At 43.4% G+C, this 23,701-nt stretch overlaps 1 protein-coding gene across 1 annotated transcript; it reads left to right on the top strand.

Annotated features, from left to right (window-relative positions):
- The first annotated feature begins 10 nt into the window (after positions 1-10).
- Positions 11-23,699, top strand: LOC144894429 (uncharacterized). Its single transcript, XM_078792996.1, has 35 exons — positions 11-134; positions 207-333; positions 405-538; positions 1,280-1,477; positions 2,541-2,690; positions 2,892-3,071; positions 3,251-3,367; positions 3,608-3,757; positions 3,842-3,994; positions 4,075-4,290; positions 4,372-4,476; positions 5,458-5,602; positions 6,466-6,677; positions 8,077-8,295; positions 8,390-8,499; positions 8,884-9,016; positions 9,361-9,460; positions 9,608-9,771; positions 10,630-10,866; positions 10,950-11,122; positions 13,550-13,673; positions 13,881-14,031; positions 14,174-14,313; positions 14,509-14,655; positions 14,981-15,103; positions 15,749-15,904; positions 18,057-18,173; positions 18,254-18,415; positions 19,701-19,919; positions 20,029-20,199; positions 20,647-20,790; positions 21,302-21,517; positions 21,955-22,133; positions 23,315-23,417; positions 23,497-23,699. The coding sequence occupies exons 5-35, from the start codon at positions 2,597-2,599 to the stop codon at positions 23,697-23,699; spliced, it is 4,863 nt and encodes a 1,620-aa protein (XP_078649122.1). The 5' UTR covers positions 11-134; positions 207-333; positions 405-538; positions 1,280-1,477; positions 2,541-2,596.
- The last annotated feature ends 2 nt before the right edge of the window (positions 23,700-23,701 follow it).

The raw sequence follows: 23,701 nt of genomic DNA, 5'->3' as shown, positions 1-23,701 counted from the left end.
TTTGCTGTGCTGCATTTAAAGGAAATATCTCACGATTGTTTAATAATACATATGTTCTTCAGGCTTCTACTGCGAGGACTGGGGTTTGTCTGAACCCACGGGGCCCTGCAATGCTGGTTTTTACTGCATAGCAGGTACATATACTGTTATATACAACAAGCTGGAAATATATTCCTATCCTCATGTCTACAAAACAACTTTTCAAGGTGTAAACGCCCCAACGCCAGATGGAAACTACAGCACTGGAGTCGGGGGAGCGTGTCCAGAGGGAAGACTCTGCCCTGAAGGCACCGGTCTCCCCCTCACCTGTCCCCCAGGGACCTACTCTGACAGGTTGGTCAGGAGACAACAATATTACAGAAAATAAACATTATGCTTTTCCAAATGACTCCTTGTGTTTGCAGGCTTCGTCTGACTGAACTTAGCGGCTGTAGCTTGTGTCCAGCGGGTCACTTCTGCGCTACTGAAGGTCTGAGGCGGCCTTCTGGAAAATGTCAGCAAGGATTTTACTGTCCAGGTGGAGACACAGCAGCCACAGGTACAGCAAGTATATACTGTTACGTTAATGCTACCTACAGCTTAAAATGGTCAGAACTGCCCAGAGCCGTAGCTTTATTTATTTATTTAGAGAGTTCACCTCCAAATGCACAATAATTAACTTTACACATTTCTGGGGATGAATTACTGTATAGCATCTCTGTGTGGAGTTTGCATGTGAGGGGGTGGGCACGTAGCAAGAGGCGGGTCGGCGATGGTCCATGAGAAGGAAGGTTTTTCCCTTTATGATATCATAACAATGCAGAATTTCAAAAGTGACCATAAGGCGGCCTCTTGGTGCTTGTAAACAGGCGAGAGGGACACGTGTTGGTGTAAGACCACCATTCAAAAGTCCGATTTGCATAATAAGAGGTCTTTAATGTGATGTATGGTTTCAAAATGTAATGCAAAGATGCTTGTGCGAATAACCACGTGTCATCAAAACCCCAGGTTGAGTGTAAAACAGCACAAACATTGGCGAGGGTATTTATTCATTCATAATTCATATTCACATCACTTCAGACACAAATTGAACAGCTGATTTATATGCACAGAGAAATACTGGCATTACAAAAACAGATGCTGACAAGTGTGCGCAATCGGGACGCGTGAGAGGGTGTTTTGTTGGCAGTGTAGCATGAATTAATCAGCTTTTATCATAGGATTCATCATAATAACGGCTTAACAGTCAATGATCGCAGCAATTTGCCGCATCTAATTGGGTTCCCCCTCCACCCCCCAGGCTCTGTAGGAGGTCTTTGCCCAACTGCTCATTACTGCCCAGAAGGCAGCGCAAGCCCAGGGCCCTGCCCGGCGGGATCCTACGCAAACCTCACTGGCGAGTCTGTGTGTTCTCCCTGCCCTGCTGGCTACTACTGCCCGGAAAAGACCAGCGACTTCAGACAGTTTCCCTGTCCACCTGGGTTCTATTGTCCTGATGGTAGGCACTCCTCATTATAGTCCTTTCTAGTGTATAATCTCAATGGACCCTCAATGGAAAGGGGGGTGTAGATTTTCCAGGACAGGACAGCAACCAGCCACTTGTTGCAGCCATATTTAGCTGTGCCGTGGACGCTGCCTGTGAATGTCCTTGGAGTGTGTATAGGCCTGGAGTAGACGCTCAATCAAGCGCACAATCTTGGTGCCTCAGTCTGCAGAATGCACGCAAACCAAGGCCCATTTGTTGTGGAAAGTTAGCGTGGATTAACACGCTAATTGTGGCGAATGCTAGCAGACATCCCACTGTATGATGAAAATCCTCAATTCTGAGTCTTACAGAGGACCAATTATGCTCATTTTCAGGCCTTTGTATTAAGCTATGGACTCCTATTGAGCAGCTACATACGGTAACCTGCACAGAAAGCTTTCTAGACCTTCCAGAATCTGCACCTATTCCAGCTATATTTCCTTGTATTTACAAAACGGTCAGTTTTAATTTATTCCTCTGAACACGCCCACTATTTAGGCTGCCTTAGAGCTGGGTGTCATCGGAAAAGCAGTGTAACTGGATATTGAACTTGCAGAAGTTATTGCCAAGGGAGAGAGGGTAGATGATGAAAAGAAGGGGCCTCGAGACAGAGCCCTGAGGCACATCTGTAGTGACAGTGGAGAGGTTGGACTTAAAGGGCATGAGCTGTATGAAGTGAGGGTGGGGAGAATGGGGGGGTGGTGGTATCAAAAGTTCATTCAGGTCAATAAAGATGAGGATGGAGACTAAGCCAGAGTTGGTAGCAGTGAGAAGGTTGTTGGTGATTGTAAGGAGGGCCGTTTCCATGCTGCAACGTTGTTGGAAACCAGAGTGGAAATGTTCGTGAAGGGAGTTATGTGTTTAAGTGAAGGTAAAGTTGGGAAGCAAGAGATTTTTCGAGAGTTTTGTGTGGTACAAATACTTTCATTGTTGAAGATTGTTGGCCCTGCATTAGCATACCTTGTGTCATGCAGGTGTACGTTGTTCATAAATAACCATCTAAACGTACAACTATATACATGCATGTATACTGTAGGTACAAGGCATGCCACCCAGTACCCGTGTCCTCGTGGCTACTACAACCCAGAACCCATGACCCAAAGCCTGGACAGCTGCCTGCCCTGCCCTCCCGGACACTACTGTGAGAAAGAGAGGCTGACCAAAGTGTCTGGAAAATGCAAAGCTGGTCAGTAATGGGCTTTTTTTCTGAGCTCAAGCAGGCTCATTCATCATTGTCAGTACACGGTCTTCTGTGGTCTGGCAGATTAAGCAGCAGAACTGCATAAAGCACATCATTCAAGCAGTCAGTGTGTTATTTTGACAAATGCCTGCCGGCACGCGGCTTTGTTGGTGCTGCTATCCTAATTGCATCACATGTTCCTCTCAGGTTGGTTCTGCGTGTCAGCAGCCTGGAACTCGCAACCATTCGACCTAGACAATTACACCAATGCTAACTGTCTGTGCCCAGCCACTGCCACGGGGGGACGCTGCCAGGCGGGCTTTTACTGCCCTGGAGGGAGCTCAGAGCCTCTGCCTTGTCTGCCTGGAGCCTTCTGTAACATCTCGGGTAATTAGACAATGCTTTTCCCTAATTGGGAGGTGCACAATATTAGAAACAGTAGAATGGATCGCAATTCTACACTAATTCTGAGTGCAACTTTCACATTACTGTACTTTTTCTTTTTTATGTAAGCGCATGCGTACCCAATGAAGTGGATGCGTGAGATTCTGCTTGTCAATCAACAGGTTTGGCCTTGCCCATGGGTCCCTGTTCTTCAGGTTATTACTGTGTAGGGGGAGCCACCGAGGCCAAGCCAACAGATGGGGAAACAGGCAGCATCTGTCCAAGTGGGACATATTGTGGTAAACACGCTCTTTTATTGCCTTGGAACAGTTGGGTCGCTAACTAACCAAAGGTTTTTTCCATAGACTGATCAAGAGGTAGTAAAAAGATATGTAGACCAAAGCGTAGTCGTTTCACAATTGCCTAAGCAAAATATCAAAACACGTTTTAAGACATTGTACAAATACAACAGGGGCCGCACAGTGACTGAGTGGTTAGCATGTTGCACTTTTACATCTCCTGCATTTTGTACCCGACAGTTGAAGGCTCAAGGGAACCAGAGCTATGTCCTGCTGGCACTTTTTCACCAGTTCCTGGTCTGACCAGCAATGCTGACTGTCAGCGTTGTCCTGCAGGGTTCTATTGCCGTGGACCGGGCCTCAGTGCGCCCTCTGGGCCCTGTGATCAAGGTGTGTTACTATACATTACTAGAGCATCTCAGTCAGCTTCCATAATTTTGACCCAACAAATTTTCCATCCTTTTACCATCACAGGTTATTGGTGCCCGCCTGGTCAAACTGTAGCCCAAGCTCTGCCATGTCCACTTGGTCATTTTTGCTTAATGGGTAGTGCAGCCCCAGAGCCTTGCCCCTTCGGAAGCTACCAGGACAGGGAAAAGCAATCAGCCTGCGTCGCTTGTGAGGCAGGTACGACAAGAAGGACTACTACCTTTTTAAAAAACACCCACAGTTGTTGTTCAGTGGATTCCTTCGCTCGTCATTACAAGGTTACTTCTGTGATATCCAACTGGCTGGAGCCAATGGCTCCTTGAGGAGGCCCTGCCCAAAAGGACATTACTGCCCTGCAGGCGCACGCATGCCAGAGCTGCACCCTTGCCCTGTAGGCTCATACAACCCAAGACAGCACGCAGACAGCCTGCTAGCCTGCATGCCATGTCCTAGTGGACAGTTCTGTCCTTCGCCAGGACTTTCACAGCCGGCAGGTTTGCTCAAGAGAAGTCTTTGTGTACATTTGATCGCTCTATTTACTATGTACGTATATGATGCCATTCTACCACCTATAGGGCCGTGCCTTGCTGGTTATTGGTGCAAAGCCGGGGCGTCCTCTCTAACTCCATTGGACGGACTCTCTGGTTCTATGTGTCCCCCTGGTCATTACTGCCCTGCAGGTAACTTTATTCATCAATTGCAGTATAGTGTGGAACATGCTAATTTCATAATGCAAATGCTGACATGACATGGTGTAGCGCTATCTTTCTAGTTTCTAGCATTCCAATTGTTAGCATTTTAGCTATTTTTTTAATGGAAAAACACATGGCATGATCTATGGACTTATGGACTATAGAACTGCATTTGGACATTTGGTATTTAGTGCTATCTTGCTAAGTGTTAGCATGCTAACTGTTAGCATGTTAGCATTTCAGCTATTTTTTAAATATCTAAATTTAATTTCACACATGACATGTTGAAGAGACAATATGGAACATTCTTGGCACTTTCTGTACTTAGTGCTACCTTGCTAGGAGCTAGCATGCTAATCGTTGGCATGTTGCTATTTTATTAAGTAAAAGTGCAAAAATATATATGACATGACATAGGGACAGTATCATTTCTGCATTTATGCTGTGTGTTAACTTTATGATTATCAAGTTAAATGTGTTCCTCAATATTTTTGTTGTTGTGTTCTTTTCAGCGTGCTTTTCAGAGGTCGCTAAAAGGTGGAACTTGTGTCTAGACATGCTTCAGTCTTATTCCAAACTGCTTTAATTACAATTCCAGGGTCATTTAATGCTGTGGAGCCTGTCTTACAGGCTAATGTAAGCAAATGTATGCTGCGTGAGGTTGTTAGCATTCCACTATTTCATTCTCATCTCAGGCTACCATGGTTTATTCATGCTAATTAACATCGGGTGGCCTAAAGGATTTTCTGACAACATCTATTTTATAACTTTTAATTCCACAGCTTTCCACATCTTAATGTGCACACTTACTCACCCAGAGCGGGTCCCGGGCTGCCTAATATGGCGTTGAAGTCATTTATTTGATCGCGCTTTTTGACCTTGTAGAGAGTGTAACAAATGCATTTGGCTGAATGGCTAAATAAATATGTGCACGCCGAGTGGTGTTAGAATCAAAGTTTTTTTTCACAGGCACCACTGCTCCTTCGGCCTGCCCAAAGGGAACATGGTCCAACAGCTCAGGCCTGCGGAGACAGGAGGACTGTCAGAGCTGTCATGGGGGATTTTATTGTGACGCTGCTGGCCTTACTGCTCCTACTGGACGCTGCAGTGGAGGGTACAGTCTTCCCAATACTCCCAGTGTCTTCAAACTTTTTCCAGTGAGGGGCATATAGTTGAGAAATGAGAAATGAATATTTTAAAGCAACACATGTATTATATATATATATATATATATATATATGTATATATGTACGTATATATATATATATGTATATATATGTGTATATATATGTGTATATATATATATATGTATATATATGTGTATATAGTATATGTGTATATATATATATATATATATGTATATGTGTATATATATGTATATATGTATATATGTGTATATATGTGTATATATATGTGTGTATATGTATATATGTATATATATGTATATATGTATATATGTGTATATATGTGTATATATATGTATATATATATATATATGTATATGTATATATATATATATATATATGTATATATATATTCAAAAAAGTTGTACATATTTCAAGCAAAAAGTGCATTTCATTTTCATGATTATTATAAAGCGTATTATTGGCATGAACTTTGTTATTGGCCTTTTTACCCCCATTTTTGTTGTTATGTTGTTTTGTTAAATTTGCTTAATATTTTTTATATTAACACTTTTTTCCCCAAACAAATTTTTTTATACCCATTTATTCTTGTAATATTCTATTTTTAAATAGAGTTTCCAAAATGTAAAACTTCATTAAATATTTTGTTTGTCAAAATATTATGATGTAAAAAATATTTTTTCTGTAATATTTCAACTTTATGCTACTAAAATGACATTGCTTTTCTTCATTATTATATTATTTGCATTATTATGCTATATATATATTTTTTTATTACTTTATTGTTAAATTATAGGTTTTGATTGTGGTGTAATTGTATGTTTCTATGTAGGTATTATTGTCTGGGGGGAGCTGTCACACCCACTCCCACTGATGGAATCACAGGGGGATCTTGTCCCGAGGGTTCCTACTGCCCTGAAGGAACCACAGAACCCATCCGGTGTGACCCAGGCACCTATGTTGCCATGACACATGCGACTGAGTGTGAGGCCTGTCCGCCGGGCTGGTACTGCGTGACTGGCTCCTTGCACCTGTGTCCTGCAGGTTTGTCGCCAGGCACTCAAAAAGCACGCCATGCCACGCTATGCAGTTAAAGCTCCAGTCCTGAAGATGGCTGTAATGCATATGACTAGTGGACTAGTCATATGCTAACAGGGCTAGCAGATGAACTAATGTCTGCTGGATTCAAAATGTTCATGTACACCTTTATCCAGATCTGCGGAAGACAATATATGGCATTCTCCGCGTTAGATGCTGCTGCCAAGCTAGAATGCGAGAGAGAAATTAATTGAGCCTTAAAACGTGTTCAAACATCCCAGCAAATCATCCAGATAGAAGTACAGATGAGTATAATTGCTTTTTGATGGGAAAAAGTCAGATGTTTTTATATATCAAGCAGCCCGGTGGAAACCTGCTTTGTCCCTCATGACAACATTTGATACCGCATCTGCAGTTCTCTGGGGCGCCAGGGTTGGATGGTGACACAAGACTACTTTGTAGTCAATATCTGAAACGCATGGTGTTGTTCCCCTCTGGCTAGCTAGAGACCTTTTCCTTTTTCCCTTTTTGAGGTATGTTGTATTTGTGCGTCAAGGACACGGAACCTTCCACACAAACAAAGAGTGTGCCTGCGTAGGTCGCTTACCATATTTGTCTAGTTACCTTCCTTACTGTCCCAATCCAGCTTTATATTAAAGGATTGTATTATAAAAAAGACATGTCTAAAACTGGATGTCCCTGAAGTTGTACAATCCAGACTTAGCTTTTTCAAGTTAAATAACATTTTTTGGTGGAACTAGGAAATGGGAAATATGCCTTTTTTCTGAATGTCAAGACAAAATCTTACCAGTGATGGCAAAGTGGAAATACGATGATAACCAGAGAATTGGAAATGCCCCAAGTGAGGTGCTATTCATCTGTTCTGGCTACTTCCAAATGCCATCCCAGAAGGGTACCAGCGATGGCAAAGAGGTAAATGTAATAATAACCATAGACCCAGAAGGGCAACAAATTAAACAGAACATGCATTTATGTCCTGGCTACTCCTGAGAGCACATGATTTTGCTTTTTCTTTGACATTTCTTCAAATTCCACCACAGAAGGCAAGGTGGAATTTGTGATGATAGCCATAGAACTAGAAATGCAGGAAAAGAGATGGTACATACATTTCTGTCTTGGTTGCTCCTGAGAGTTCATTCTTAAGCTTATTTCCAAATTCAATCAAAAAATTGCACCAGTGATGCAAAGAGGTAAATGTGATGGTGACCATAGAACCAGTAAGCCAGCAAATGAAGCAGTACATATTGTTCTTTCCTGACTGCTCAGTACAATATGGCTCATTAGGTACGTATATATTCTGAATTTGAACCCATCGTTAATGAATTCCCTTGTATGAAAATGTGATCATCCATTTTACGTATAGTTTTGTGCATTTGTGTTCCAGGGTTCTATTGCCCTGAAAGAACCGGCTATGACGTCAGAAGCTGTCCACAGGGAACGTACGGCTCTGACCCGGGATACTGGTCTGTCTCCCAGTGCAAGCAGTGTGACAGCGGCCATTACTGCTCCTCCACAAATGCCACAGCTGTCAGCGGAGCGTGTCAGGAAGGATATTACTGCTCACGTGGAAACACCTCCCCCCGCCCTGTCTCACAGGCTGCAGGTAAACAAGCATCTTTACGCATCCTGCACATCTAGAATCTCCATCCGTGGTCATATTCTTGACAAATGGCGGCCTGGCTCTCACTGTCTTTCAGCAGGAGAGGGAGGACCGTGTCCTGTCGGTCACTTTTGCCCCCGGGGAAGCGTCCATCCGCTGCCATGTCCTCCTGGTACTTTCTCCAACCTCACCAAATTAGTCTCCCAGGTGAGTAAAGACACTAATCATGTCTGCTTGTTCATTTTTTACATGTTTCACTATAATTAATTGACATTTACTGGGTTGTTTTTGGTATGAATAGAAGATATGAAAGGTGCCCAACTTTGAAATTAAAGCAAAATTAACATGAATTAATCAGTAGGGCCACATGGTGGATGAGTGGTGAGCATGTAGGCCACTCAGTCAGGAGATCAGACATGGAATGCTGATATCGCTGATATTTTCCAAATGTGCTACTCCACTGCTGCACATTACTGACCGCAATTAACGGGTCTCATCCTGCAAGCCAATCGATATTTATTTTCATTAGGTCTCGCCGTCTCCTCCTCGCTCTTCATCTTCTCTTCTTTTGAACCTCTCGTCTCGTCTCAGGTGGGTTGTGAGCTGTGTCTCCCGGGTTACTACTGCGATACTGCAGGCCTTTCAGCGCCTTCTGGTAAATGCCGGGGGGGCTTCTTCTGCCCGGGTGGTGCGTATCGGCCTGACCCACGACCGTGCCCCAAAGGTGATCGTTTTTCCAAATCACAGATGAGCCATCTGTGTCTTGGTTAAGTGCCGCTTACAGAAAAAAACCCAACTTAGAGTCTAAGATTTAGGGGTGATGCAGACGACATGTAACGTACCACTAAAAGAAACAAAGAAAAATGGAATCTCTGAAGCACATCTTGGAGTTTAGCATCTACATACGCTCACCGACAGCCCTAGCCCAACATGTAAACAAAGCTCGTATTTAACGTAATAGGCCTAAACATGAGCAGCTGCTATATTGACAATAGAAATCGAAGAGCATCTGCTGCCTGTGTGCTTAAGTGTGTGTCTCTTTCATGATTGTCGTCCACACGCAACCAGGTTATTACTGTTCCGAGGGCTCCGCCGTTCCTCAGCCGTGCCCCCGGGGAACCATCAGTGGCGAGGATGGCCAAGCCAGCTGTAGCACCTGTCCCCAGGGGTATAAATCCGTTCATGCAAGCAGACACTGTTCACTGTAAACACATTCACATACAGCGCATGCGGATAAATGGATAAAGCTGGAAATGATGCAAGACGAAACGAAGCTGTAACATTCAAATGCTTCATCTGTATTTTATTCGGATAGCTTTTACTGTCCGGAGAGCAGTAATGGGTCCTTGTATGAGTGTCCGGTGGGACACTTCTGCCCGGTTGGGACCTGGTCCAAATACCTCTACTCATGTCCAGCTGGGTCCATCAACCCTCACACTCGGATGGCAAAGGCCCAGGACTGCATACCCTGCCCACCAGGTCACACACTCCTTTTTGCTGAACTTTGAATTGCAAGTGTAAGGGTAGGAAACGGTCAGGAGCAAGTGGAAGGTCCATTAACACGCCACAGCATGGTCACACACTGCTGTGGGATAGCCTTCCGCTCCAAATATGACATTATAATGCAGAGTATAACTAATATTATTATATGTTATATGAATACAGCATATCCCAAAACATCCCTCTCATTTTTATTATAGTATATCTTTTGAAAAGATGATAGAGTAACGTTACTATCATCTGAAAACGAGTCAACATGCAACCCTGATTTTGTAAATGTATATGATTTGGGAATGCATGAGTGCTGCCAGTACGGAGGGAGCTGCGGTTCTTTGAGATGAAGCATTAACTCCTTATGTACTGTAACATTCTGAAGTACTTTTTGAACATCATAATAGTTCATATGATAGTTCTTTGTGTATGGAACAGATTAATTGGATTAACATTATTTTTTAAGGGAATATTTGCCTTGCTTTTTGAACATCCAAATTCCCTTTTTTTTTAACATTCCAAATTCGTCTCTTGAGAAGATATACTATAAGATATAATATAATTTTTACGATTTATACTTTGTCAGTAGAGCTTGAAGAACAATATTGTAACAAATTTGCCTGATCACACACTGCTGTGGGACGGCATACCAGTCCAATGACGACTGCTTTGTCGGACAACCATTGTCACCCATTTATCAGTGTAATTTTTTGACCTTTGCACTTGTTTTTGTTGTTCTTGTGAGACACCCAAATTTAGATTTGGGCAACCATCACGGTTGCTTGCCCATAACGTTTGAGGTCCTATCTACAAGTTTAATAATCTTCACTTTTTCTACCCTTGTAGGTTTGTTCTGTGCATTTCCCGGAATGTCTGTTGCATCAGGCCAGTGTCTTGCTGGCTATTACTGTCATTCCGGTGCTCAGTCACCCACGCCAGCCGATGGCGGTGTGACAGGTGACCTCTGTCCCGAGGGCCATTATTGTCCTCAGGGTTCCTCAGCACCGTTACCATGCCCCTTAGGACATTACAGCAACAAAACCAGGAACAGGGAAATTTCTGACTGCATCCCATGTACTCCTGGTAGTTTATCTCATTTTGCATTATTAAATCAGAAATACTCAACTCTTTTTGCCACGTCAGAACCTTCTCTTTCTGTGTTGTAGGGTTCCTGTGTGCCACCAGAGGGCTCTCTTTCCCTTCCCACTTGTGTTCCGCTGGCTCATACTGTCCTAGCTCTAATACTTCATTACTCTGTCCTCCTGGAAGCATGTGTCCACCTGGATCTCATAGACCAGTACCCTGCTTGCCAGGGATGTACCAAAATGAGCCAGGGCAGGTAAGAAATATACTATCATTGAATAGTCTGGGTGTGGTTTGATGGGACATCTGGACAATCGACAAGGCTTCAGTAATGCAAAAATCAATATTTTTTTTACAATCACAATGATAAACACCTTGTTGAATTACATTTTTACATAAAGTATTGGGCTGGATATGAGAACACCCGTTTTTTTCAAGTTTTGAAACTTTATTTAAAAGACAATCAAGGACATGTACAAAGTTTTCAACATCAGTACAACAAAAGCAGTAGTATGCGTTATTGTTAAATGAGCATCATAACTTCTCCTGTTGTTTGCTAACTTGATAACAACCTCTGAGACACTTTTTTTCCAGTGGGTCTTGTTAAGGGTTGGAACCGGGGGTCGTGTACTCAACTCCAAAATGCAGGCACTTTTGTGTGAGCAAAAGACAAGAATTTCTTTAGCCTGAAGAGTGAAGCGGGGAGGAGGGAAGCCTGGGCTACCTCATGAAGCAGAGCTCAAGTGAATCATAGACTGCAAAAATCCCACAAAAAACAGGTAAAAAAAGATGACGAAACAATCTTATTTGAGCTTTGACATCTTCAAAGAGAGACGGTGATACCGCGAGAGCATTGACAACAATTTGGAGATGAGCCTTCTCAGCAGCTGCTATCAAAGGAAGGAGAGACAGTGGCAACAATTTGGCGCCCTTGCGGGAGCTGCAGTCAGGGAATGGAAGGCGGTAGGGGAAAGGAGGGTTCGCATGGATCCTGACAGATCTCTGTGTCTTGCAGCTACATTTCTCTAGGTCTCTGGTGTGTGTGAGTGACAGGAAGAAAAGCTCTTGGGTTGCTTTGGTGCAGTGGTACATTTGTTTTGGTCATTAATCCCCTTTAAAGAAAATGAAACCTATGCAAACCGAATACATTCTTCCCATAAGAAATAATGCAATTTAACATCACTTATGAAAGATGAACAAACATAGTGATGGGTAATGGGAGGAGGGATGGAAGAGCCGCATGGATGCTGTTTCATTTTAGTTTACAAACTTAACTTTAACGAGTGGACGGTTGGTGCTTTATACTTGCCCACTTGAACTTTATTATGAACTTCAGCAGCAGGTACAATCATCGTGACGCATACTGGCCCAGCTAACTTTCTGTTATGTGTCTCCCTTAAACCGTTCTCCTTGCTACATGTGTTAAATGGGAACCTTTATATTACAATGCTGTTGTAACAGATGCTATAGTTATATCTTGAAGTCGATGGTGTTTCTTACTTTTGTATCGGTTGTAGAATCTTTTTCTTCGCAGCCATCCAAAATCCACAAATAGAACACTCAGATATACTTTGTGCGCTTGAACACCTCATCGGCAGAGTCCGTGGTGCTTATAAATGTGCATGTTGAAGTGTGAAAAGACTTACTAGCTGTTCTTCTCAGAGACTGACGCATCAATACTTTGGGCATTTGACTATGCATTGTTTGGACATAGATAATTCGAAACCGAGTTAACTGAATCCCAATAGCCAGGTACTGCTAGGGCTGTCATGCTTTAAATGCTGTTCAGTGATAATCCAATGGCATTGGTGGCGACTATTCATGCAATGTTGTGATATGTAAGAAGCTGTTGACACAATTTGCATCCCACTTTCTGGAGTCATTGTTAACCTGTTGAAAATACTTCCACACTCTAGATGTTTTTAGTAGCTGTTATGAGCCAATAAATCCATCAAAGTTGATGGTCTTCGTAGCGTTTAAAGAGGACCTATTATGCTAATTTTTTTGACCCTTTGTATTGAGTTGCGGACTCCTATAGAGCAGCTACACACAATAACCCACCCTGAAAACATTCTAGATCTTCCAGAATATGCACCTATTCCAGCTGTATTTCCTTGGATTAGTGCTTTCCGTATATAAAAATGTATCTCAGAATGGTAGTCAGAATGGTATAAACTTGATCACAACTTTGTATATGATTTGATGGCGAGATTGGTCGTCGGTCGTTCTCCGAATTGAATCGTCAAATCGGCGAGTATTTGAAGACACCCCTAGATACTACTGCACATTTTCACCAACAGTGCTGTCAGTCAAAGTAATGGAGTCGTATTGGAGGCTTCTAATGGTTTTATTGGTGCGTGGTGTCTGTATTGTTATTCCTCTGTTAACTAACTTAATTGAGGGAAATGAAATGTTGCGCTACGATCTGGCATGTTTACAACGGAATTTGTTGCAGATGTTCATTAATATGCACTGTCCCTCATACATAAAAAAAAGTAATTGTGAAGGCGAATGTTATAGTTCTCCTTTCATGTTTTGCTTTCAACACAAAGTTTATAGATCAGACTGTTGTCTCCCAAAAAGGTTGCTCAAGGGTTCACATCTGTCGATTTGAGGCAACATCTGTTCATTGTAATATTTTGTTCAGAAAAAAAGAATGCATTTGCAAATTGCCTCTCCACAGGCGGAGTGTGTTACTTGCCCAGCAGGATTTTACTGTGCTGGCTCCATGGATGATGATGACGACGGGAAAAAGCCTGGGATTCAGATTCCCACGCTGTGTCCTCAAGGAAACTATTGCCCACCAGGTATGACTCCCAATCATAAGACATGTAATGTAGTACACTGTCAGTTATTATTATTTGGTATGATTGTGAAATATTGTCGTCTGTGACAATAATGATGCCAATCGTTATGTCACCGCATACGTAATCAAGATGTAGTTGGTGTCCTCATACTGTCCTGTGATGTGTGGTCCCGACCATCTGCAGATATGATATGCTATTTATCCACAGGGTCACAGTCTGGTGTAGCCTTTCCATGCCCAGCTGGCACCTTCAGCAGGCAGATGGGCTTGTCCAGCGAATGGGGCTGTGAGCCCTGCCCTCCTGGGACGTACTGCGCCTCCTCTGGACTGACAGCCCCAACTGGGCTCTGCTCTCCGGGGTAAACGCAAGCACAGACTGAGCACACATTTAATTCCGTTCACAGACACTTTGTTAAATATCTGACTTGTCTGTAATTAAATGTTTAAATTCTAACTGTCGCTTCCATCTTATCTTGTCCCCCATCCTCCCTACTGCTTTAGTTACTTCTGCGCCCACAGGTCTGTCACTGCCCAGCCGCAGGGTGATCCCACAGGGGGACGCTGCCCTGCAGGGTCCTACTGCCCAAGGGGTAGCGGTAGCAGGGTGCCATGTCCTGCTGGCACTTTCAGCTCCGTAGAAGGTAACTAGTAGAGTAAAGCTCTCACAGAGGTAATTAAAGCTTTTGGATGTTGACTATTCACGATACTTCAAATTCTGCTGCTGGGAAAAACTACATCAGTCTGTGGCCTGCAGCCACAGCCATTAATGCCAATGTTTTTCAAACTATTTGCTTTCGTCTGTTTACTGAATAGATGTGTTCATTTGGTCGACCCAGGGGCGACGTCCGTGGAGGAATGTCTGCTTTGTTTGCCCGGCCATTATTGCGCCAAAGCTGGCCTCTCTGCTCCATCTGGTCCCTGCAAGTCTGGATTCTATTGCACAGAGGGGTCCACAACTGACATGCCCTGGGGTAACAACACAGGTAATGTCAGCAGGTACATGGGAACATCCACAAATGTTACGTTTAGGAATGGGATTTGTGCTTATTGCTTGCTTCTACTGGACTGTAGTATACCGAATGTCCAATGTGGTTTAAAATACATAGAGTAACTAACAAGGGTTATGGATTCATCATATACATTTCTACTGCTTATTGATGCATCCTTTGAAGCGATGGGCAATGGTTTTAACTCGATTGCACCAGAAAGATCTCCATTGACCTGTCAGTCTACACTACTTTGTCTAGGTAGCTTGACTAGAAAGGGCTTTTAGGTAATCTAATGAGTAAAGACAAAGGTTTATTACAGGAGGCAGTACGTCTTCAATGCCATTTCCCGGGGAGTCAACACCGGGTCAGACCCATGGAGACATGTGTCCTGCGGGCCACTATTGTCCTGAAGGGAGCACGATGCCAAGCCCCTGTCCTCCAGGTATACCAACATCATCTGAATCTTCTCCATCCAACCTTCTCTGGATGACAATTGTGTCATTCTCCTGCCAAATGAAGTTTACAAGCACTTTATAAGCACTTGATTGTGGTTTCAGCCCCTTTACTACATTGCCTTCTTAGGTGGCATCCCGTGTGATAACCCTCCCCAGAGGTATAGTAGAAGGACATAATGTATTCAGAACCACAAAGGAGGCTATAAAATCTAATGGAGCCCCAATAAAGCTGTCATACTGGTCGGTGGATAAACTCAACCAAGTGAATCAAAGCGGCCGTTTTGCAGGCTCTATATGCTTGTATTGCTACGTTGCTCTGTGCATGTTGTGACATATACAGAATGCACATACAGTTGTTGGGACGGCCCTTTTACAGGGCAAAACTCCCCCAAGATTCTTTTATTCTCAAAACCGTGAAAAGAGTCTAGTGGTCTCAAGGACAGTTTGCAATTTCATTTAAACAGAAGTAGATACACGAAAGTATAATGCCAGCGCTGGAGAGAGTGATTAGCTGTCAAGGAAGGTTTGGCAAAGTCCAATGGATCGCCGAAGAGGAGATCCAAGTGAAAGGTCTTCTGAGTGTGTTATGATGTTAAAAATATTCCATTCCTAACACATCACCTTGTACTTAGGCACTTTCCAAGGGAAGTCAGGGGCTGAGTCCGAGGCCGACTGTGAAGCTTGCTACCCAGGGTCCTACTGCCCCTCGTGGGCGCAGACCTCTGTGGACCTCCGGTGTCCTGCAGGGTGGTTCTGTCCAATGGGGTCCGTGTCTGGACATCAGCCAGGTACACTCCCAAAAAAACAGTTTTACATGATTTCTAACCTGACCATGGGGTTATTTTCTTTTCATGATTAATAAAGTATGGTTAACTATCTGCAGTATTACGTAAAAGCAAGTTCTTTGGGGGATGCTCGTGCCTTTGCCAATGAAGAGCCCATTACATTTAATAGCAAAACCAAATAATCTGGGATTCCCCTGCCCATCATTTTTCTTCATTTCTCAGTGAATAATACATGAGTCTTAATTGCAAAATTCAGGCATTTGCAGGAGGTAGTACTATGAAAGTGTACTATTTGTTTCTGAGCATCCAAGATATTAACCACCATCTCCATATTTTTCATCATTTCTCAGATGAATAATGTATGAATCTTAATTAAACTTTGTATTTGCATGAGGAGCTAATTTATGAATGTTTACAATTTAGTAAATGCCGATGCTACGTGACACAGCAAACATTGTTTGTATTGTCAGTGTATGAATTGTCATGTCGCCATCATACGGCCATCGTCGAGACCCACTTGTTCGGTGCACTGCAGGGTTAGAATCATCACGTTTGCACATCAGCAAATCAACCGCAGTAGTTCCTTTTTACGGATCCAAATACGACAGGTTTGAACGCACCCTTCATTTCGTACCGTTGCAGGAGGTGGCGATCCATGAAGGTGTACTATGTGTGGCTGATCCAAATTAGGATAACATCTCATTAGGTTGTGCAGGTGTACCTCTTGGAAATGTTTTCTCCCCACCTTTACACCTTTTCTTCCCTTCCAAGATTCTTTTGCTAACTTGGGCGTGAAATGAACCAGAAGCTATTAATAGTCGGCAGCTCGTTGCTGTGAGGGTGCCTGCTGCTGCCGAGCGGCTCCTCGCCTTGCCTCCCTCAGGATTTCTCATACAGGACAGTCTTTCTTTCTCATTGCTTTGTTTCCATGGTACCATGCTGCAGGGCAAGGTGGAAGTTTAGGGCCTGGGCCGTCTAGGGTTGCTCTCAGAGTTCAAGTGGACTCTGGTGTGTTTGTTGGATTTGTTTGGTGAAGTGTGGTCATCTGAGCCCTGGTGGGCACCAAAGAAGGGAGATGGATGAACTCTGGTGCGGTTTGGTTGAGAGGCTTTTTGTTAAATATAATAATAACATGTAATAATGGGACTGTCAAATGACTAAAATATATGCAAATTAATCACAGTTTTCAAATTATTATTTGCAACCATTTTTACAGAATCTATTTGCCTAATTTGTTTCTTTAATCGTAGCTCAACATGATGGAGAGTTGCGTTCAAAGACACTAAGTTAATTCAAATGTTTATTGTTATTATGTTTAAATTCAATGAGTGTTTCCTGGGATTGTACTTTCACATTAAGAGTTACCTGAAACCACATGGGAACGTTCTTAGGGTGTTTTTTGGGGCAGGTTGAAAAAAAGTGGCGTCCACATTGTGCCTGATTAGTCTATAGTTCCAGACGAGAACGCATCACTGAGTCATGCCACCTACGCTTGCCGCTGCGAACAGGCAACGGACGTCTGTAGTCTTCCGCTGATGAGTTACTTGTGTAAAACAGCAATATACCAGCAGAATGACGAGGTGAGTCATGGCCGTCGACATATTCAGATATAATGTTGGCTTGTCGTCAAGGTCACTTCTGGTCATGTGACGGCGATGAGGTGGCAGTGGGTCAGTGACGCCATAGTTCCCGTATTGCCTTGTCTACACGGCAATGCCAAGTTGGCATACTGTACTATACTGTACTATGCTGTACTATATTGTATTATACTGTACTATACTGTGCTTCTGTTTGCAGCAACAGAGTGTTGTGGCTTAACATGATGCACATGTGTTGATGGCGGTAAAAAATAATAAAAAAGTTACCACCATTATTTTTGACAGCCCTAAAAAAATACTTATTTTGGAATATTGCATCCCCTAATAAGTCATCAAAGTCGCCTCGTCATGTCCTTGCTTTGTGCATATGTTCTTCACCTTAGCCTGAGTGAAATACCAGCGTGAACACTAAACTGCACCATGTTTTATTGATTGTTATGATGAAGGTAGCGAACCGCAGTATTAAAGCAGCTCAAAATAGCCACTATGGCAGCAGCACATATCATAATGCAGATTATTGTAAACAAGATGAGCCTTGTGATCTGATTGGAGCGCAGGATTTCAGTGCCCGCCTGGCCACTCCTGTCCATATGGTAGTGCTGAGCCGGCCATCTGTGGCCCGGGATCTTTTCAATCTTCATCTGGCCAGTCTGTGTGCAACATCTGCCCACCAGGTAGAGTAGTATATTTTATATATACTACTATATATACTGTATATATCTGCATTGAAGTGAAACCGTCTCATCTACTGCAGGCTTTTACTGTGTAGAGCGTTCATCTGAGCCCTCTCCCTGTCCCATTGGCACTGTCGTTTCATCATCTGGCAGGACGTCATCCAGCGAGTGCGCCCCCTGCCCCTCTGGCTTCTTCTGCAACATCACTGCTCTCACAGAGCCCTCCGGACCCTGCAGTCCAGGTCTGACATCCCATTCCCACGAGGGCATGTAGGAAGTGCTCCTATAAGCCAGGACTGCACTGCATTTGGGGAAGTGTCTCAGCTACTGTGTAACACCTCTATATTAAATAGATATGCATGTATTCACATTAATGATAATATAAATATGTTATATGTTCTATGAAATATGAGACATATGGGACAAGGGGCGATCCTTCTATGCTCTGTATGCAATATAGAATTCATATATAATGCATGCATTTATATGTAATTGAATATAAATGTGCTACTATAACTTATGTACGGTCCCATATGGTGTAAAATATATACATTTTACATTAGGGACCCCCTTAGGGCAGAGCCTCAATCTTTCTTTGCTCTGTATTAAATATAACATACATATGAAATGCATGCATTTATATTTTATTTTATTAAAAAAATCATTTAGAATACATGCAGGTTATGTGTACTGTAACTGTGTTACTACAAATAATATATGGAATTAACATACGAAATATACAATTTTCAGGTAAAATGTATAGTACAAATGTGTTCTAGTTAATAGAGAACATTAATTTGTGCTTTCATTTTCGACTGCTTATCCTGACGAGGGTCGTGGGGGGTGCTGGAGCCTATCCCAGCTGTCGGGCGATTCGCCAATTGACCTAGCATGTTTTTGGAATGAGGAAGGAAACCGGAGTACCCAGAGAAAACCCACGGATGCACGGGGAGGACATGCAGACTCCACACAGAGATGGCCGAGGGTGGAATCGAACTCGGGTCTCCTAGCTGTGAGGCCTGCGCGCTAACCACTCGGCGGAATAGAGATTAAGTGAAATTAATTTGTATATGTACATTCAAGCTGTGTAGCATGGCTTACTGCTGTACTTCAGCCATTTACGGTGCACAACAAAATAGTAACTTTACAAAAATATCAACAAAATATTAAGAAAGAAAAGTCATATTACGAAAAAAAAACCCATAAAAATACAATTTTTTAGGAAAAAAGTGGTAATGACAACAAAGAAAAATAAGAATAAAGTTTTTGGCAAACAATGTTGGGAAGAAGTGTCAAAAGACACTAGAAATAAACTGTTGCAGTGGCTGTTGACGTCCTTTGCCTTCTCAATAGCAGCTTAGAGTTTATTTTAGCTGGGAACTATCGATGAAAAATATTGATTTCCAAATAAAATGTCCCACCAAAGTTCTTGGTGCACCATCATTCATGGATTCATAGATGCCAACACTGTCCATGTAGCTTTCAATGAGATGTATTGCTAATTTTAATTTTCTCTGGCTCTCACAGGATATTTTTGTTCATCCGGGTCCCCAGAGCCATCTCCCGTCTCCCAGCCCCACGGAGACATCTGTCCCGCTGGACATTTCTGTCCTCTCGGTAGTCAATCACCCAAACCCTGTCCTATTGGCAGTTTCCTCCCTGAACCCGGAGCTTCCTCCCCCTCTCACTGCCACTCCTGTCCGCCTGGGAAATACTGCGTCAGCCCTGGAGCCTCGCAGCCTACAGGTGGGGGGGGGGTTCAGGCACTATTTCACGTGTTTGTAACTACTTTTGGCAGCCATTCATCACATGGTCCTGGTTCCAAGCTTGTAAATGGCCTTCCTTTTTGTTGCAGGTTTGTGTTCCGCGGGGTTCTTTTGTGCCGGAGGTGCAGACAATCCAACACCACAGGCCAACCCTCTTTTATTGATGTGTCTACATGAAATTCTGGACATTTACTACCCAAAGAAAGACAACGTATCCTGGATGTACAACATGTCGTGCTTCTACAACTCCTGCAATGCTGGTAAATTACGTCTCTATTCACCTTCTACCACAGTGATGCACTGGAACCTCTAAGGTGGAACACATGTTGGAATTTTGAAATACAGTCTTACTCCTTTGATTATGACCACCAGTGTTGTGAGGTTTGCTGACGTCTGGTGGAGTTTTTCATGATTTCAGTGCTTTATTTTCCACAAAGAGTTTGGTCACGATCTCAGGGGAATTTGATTTCAGAGGTTCTGCTGTAATTGCTTTATTTTGAAAGGATCCCCAGCAAAGGAGTGTGGACAAACGTGTCACTAAGAGGTCGCTCTCCAGTTTGACCTTGTGCCAAAATAATTGTCTCTGGCATTAGATTGCATGAAGTGATGTCCTAGCATTGATGCTATAAGCTGTTATAGCTATAGATAATATGCAACGTTATGAACTCAGACGTCTCCCACGTGTTGTCTGACATGTTGGCTTACAGAGGGAGACTCCAAGTGGGTCAAAGTGGAGGCGCCTCCCCGGCACTCAGACTCAGACCTCCATATTATGACTCACTCACCGCAACGCCTCAAGAGTCCACATAATGGGACATGTGCCACCTACAGAGGAGATTTATGCCCCAAGGGTGGGTGAATCTCCACCGTGAACCTGCATGCCTTTGCTCCACACACACACACACACACACACACAACTGTAGTCCCACTTACTGTAATTGCAGTGACATATGGCTGATTTCCCTGGTGTGTACTGGTGTGTCTGCTCACTTCTTCTTGCTTGTGCTTGTTTTTAAAAATAGTACTCAATCAGGACAAGATAGAATATGAAAAGTCTTTAACCCTTTCACGCATCACAATCACTGCAGTAGACAGCTATTAAAACGTCATTTTCAATTATAAGAATAGGTTTTGATGGCATTGTTGCCTTTAATTGCTTTGCATCTTCAAGCCGACGGGCTGACGTATTCAATAGTCTGACAGCTTGAGGGAATAAACTATTTTCGTATCTGATCGTTTTGAAGAACAGTGCTCTGTATCGCCTACCGGATGGAAAGAACTGCAACAGTGAAATGAAACATCATTAGTGTGAGTCGAAGGATGGATAACCAAGCCCAGTGACACTTTCCCTCTATTTTTCAGGTTTTTATTGTCCTCTGGGTTCTGCGTACCCCCGTCCGTGCGAAACCGGCTCCTCCTGCAACCAAACTGGCCTGGAAGCCCCATCAGAGCCCTGTCCAGCAGGATACTACTGCCCCAGCACTTCCCAAGACCCCCACGCCCACCTCTGCCCTGCAGGACACTACTGCCCTCTTGGCACACCTCTTCCTGTGCCATGTCCTCTCGGGACTTTCCAAAGTAAGTGCATCTAATTTGCGTCTTTGTTTCGTATTTGTGTTGCTAACTGCTTCCTGCAATCCAGTAATCCCCCGCCAGTTGCTCATCTGATGAATTATTGATGAATGAGATGCAACATTAAGGTGAAACACAACACCTAATCCTTTTTGTTGCACTGCAACGTCCTCGTATGAACTGCTGAGTGCTTCTCGCAGCTCAGAGTGAGGCAGAGGAAGATGAAAACTTTCTCCCCAGCAGGCATTTTATGGATCAATTCAGTCACCAAGTGGTTTAATCGTGTAATTGTAATCTGGTCTTGAGGCAGCACGCCAGAGTCTTATTACACTGTCCCTTTTTTTTATGATTATTTAGAAGCGGTTAAAATGCTTTATTGCATGACCTCTACGTTGTACCAGAAAATGGCGTGCTTGTAAATGCACACAATGCTTTTCTTTCAGGTTCCCGTGGTGGCCCCTCAAGGGAGTCTTGCCAGCCGTGTCCTCTGGGCCATTACTGTCACCAGAGAGGCTTGACCCAAGCCAGTGGCCAGTGTGCAGGCGGCTACTACTGTCCACCGGGACAGAGTTCGGAGAGGCCTCCACAACACATCTGCTCGGTGGGACACTACTGTGAGAAGGTCAGACCTCCTTGCAGCTATTGTCACTCGTCACTGGTGCTAAGTAGCGTTTGTTTGAGCTCAGCTCCTCAGGGGCGCCATGCTGTGTACCACACTGCCGTTTGTCATTGGATGTCATCATGCGTCTTGCTTTCATGAACATTTTGAAGGATGTTATACAAAAAGTTGACACAAAAGACATGATGCTCGAAAAGCATGATGCAGTAATCCCTCGTTTATTGCTGTTAATTGGTCCCAGACCTGAGCTTGATGAGTCAATTATTTAAAAAATCTAATATTTTCATCGTTAGAGCGCAGAAAACCTGTTAACAACCTTCTAAATACAGTTTTTACACTATTAGAGCCCTCTAGACATTGAGTTGATATCAACATTGAGTTGAGTTTCATCTTGCCATTGGTTACTGTCGCTATGGCAACTCATGTTTTTATCAGGGATTATTGAAGCACAAGGAAAAAGCATTATTATTATTATTTTTTTACTAATAATAGGCCTTATTCAACCAAAAAGGATGATTTATTGACTGATAAAATCAAGCGGCAATTTTTTGAATAGACTGAAAATGACTTCTTGGCCGAGTGGTTAGCGTGCAAGCCACACAGCTAGGAGACTGGAGTTTGCATGTCCTCCCCCGTTCATGTGTGGGTTTTTTCCAGGTACTCCGGTTTCCTCCCCCATTCCAAAAACATGCTAGGTTAATTACCGACTCCAAATTGTCCATAGGTATGAATGTGAGTGGGAATAGTTATTTGACTATGTGTGCCCTGGGATTGGCTGGCCACCACTCTCGCCCGAAGACAGCTGGGATAGGCTCCAGCACACCCGCGACCCTTGTGAGGATAAGCGGTAGAAAATGAATGAATGATTGAAAATGACTTCTTTCTCACCTTTACCAAAATGCTGGCACTTGCAACTTTATTTGGCCCCATGGTGGGTTACTTTGTAGCTGTACTCAATAAACAGGCAGGTATTTGTGGTGTAACTGTGGTGTAAGCCCCAGTTATGAAGCTGTGTCATGAGTCTCAAATCTTTTTCGGGTAACTCAACAATATGTATGTTTTCTATTATTTTCTGTACTTTTTGTACAAAATCCTACTAAATTCTCACAACAGCAGAGTCCCTCATGATATGATATTGAATGACGCCATAAAATCTGATAAAATGCCGGGAATGTTCATTCCAGGGAAGTATGGAACCAAAACCTTGCCCTCCAGGCAGCTTCCAGCGCATGCAGGGTCGGGACAGCTGCATGACTTGCCCTGCTGGCTTCTACTGCTCAGATCAAGGTGACTCGAAGAATGGAAGGATAACTACTGCAGATAAGCAGGGTGCTTGGTCGTCTAAATGCTAAAATGTGTAAATCAGGAACGTCTTCCCCACGTATTTGCGAGAGAGGATTTTACTGTCAGAGCGCATCGTCACATCAACGCCCGTGCCCAGAGGGCTTCTATGGAAACCTGACAGGCTTGGTTGAAGATCGCCAGTGCTCGCTGTGTGATCCAGGGATGTTCTGCAGAGGATCGGGTACGATACATCCGCAGCTTCTGATGATCATCCTCTATGTATGAAT

This window comes from Doryrhamphus excisus, linkage group LG8 (genome assembly GCF_037039965.1).
Source record: "Doryrhamphus excisus strain RoL-2023G ecotype Guam linkage group LG8, RoL_Dexc_Guam_v1.1, whole genome shotgun sequence".
In the NCBI taxonomy this organism is placed as follows: Eukaryota; Metazoa; Chordata; class Actinopteri; order Syngnathiformes; family Syngnathidae; genus Doryrhamphus; species Doryrhamphus excisus.
Note: the sequence above shows the minus strand (reverse complement) of the source record. Positions and strands in the feature narration are given on the sequence as shown.

Coding starts and splice junctions, on each gene's coding strand:
- LOC144894429 (XM_078792996.1), top strand. CDS start 2,597: ATGACCCAAAGCCTGGACAGCTGCCTGCCCTGCCCTCCCGGACACTAC. Junction 20,791..21,301: donor AGGAGATTTATGCCCCAAGG/GTGGGTGAATCT, acceptor TCTATTTTTCAG/GTTTTTATTGTCCTCTGGGT. Junction 22,134..23,314: donor TGGGACACTACTGTGAGAAG/GTCAGACCTCCT, acceptor TGTTCATTCCAG/GGAAGTATGGAACCAAAACC.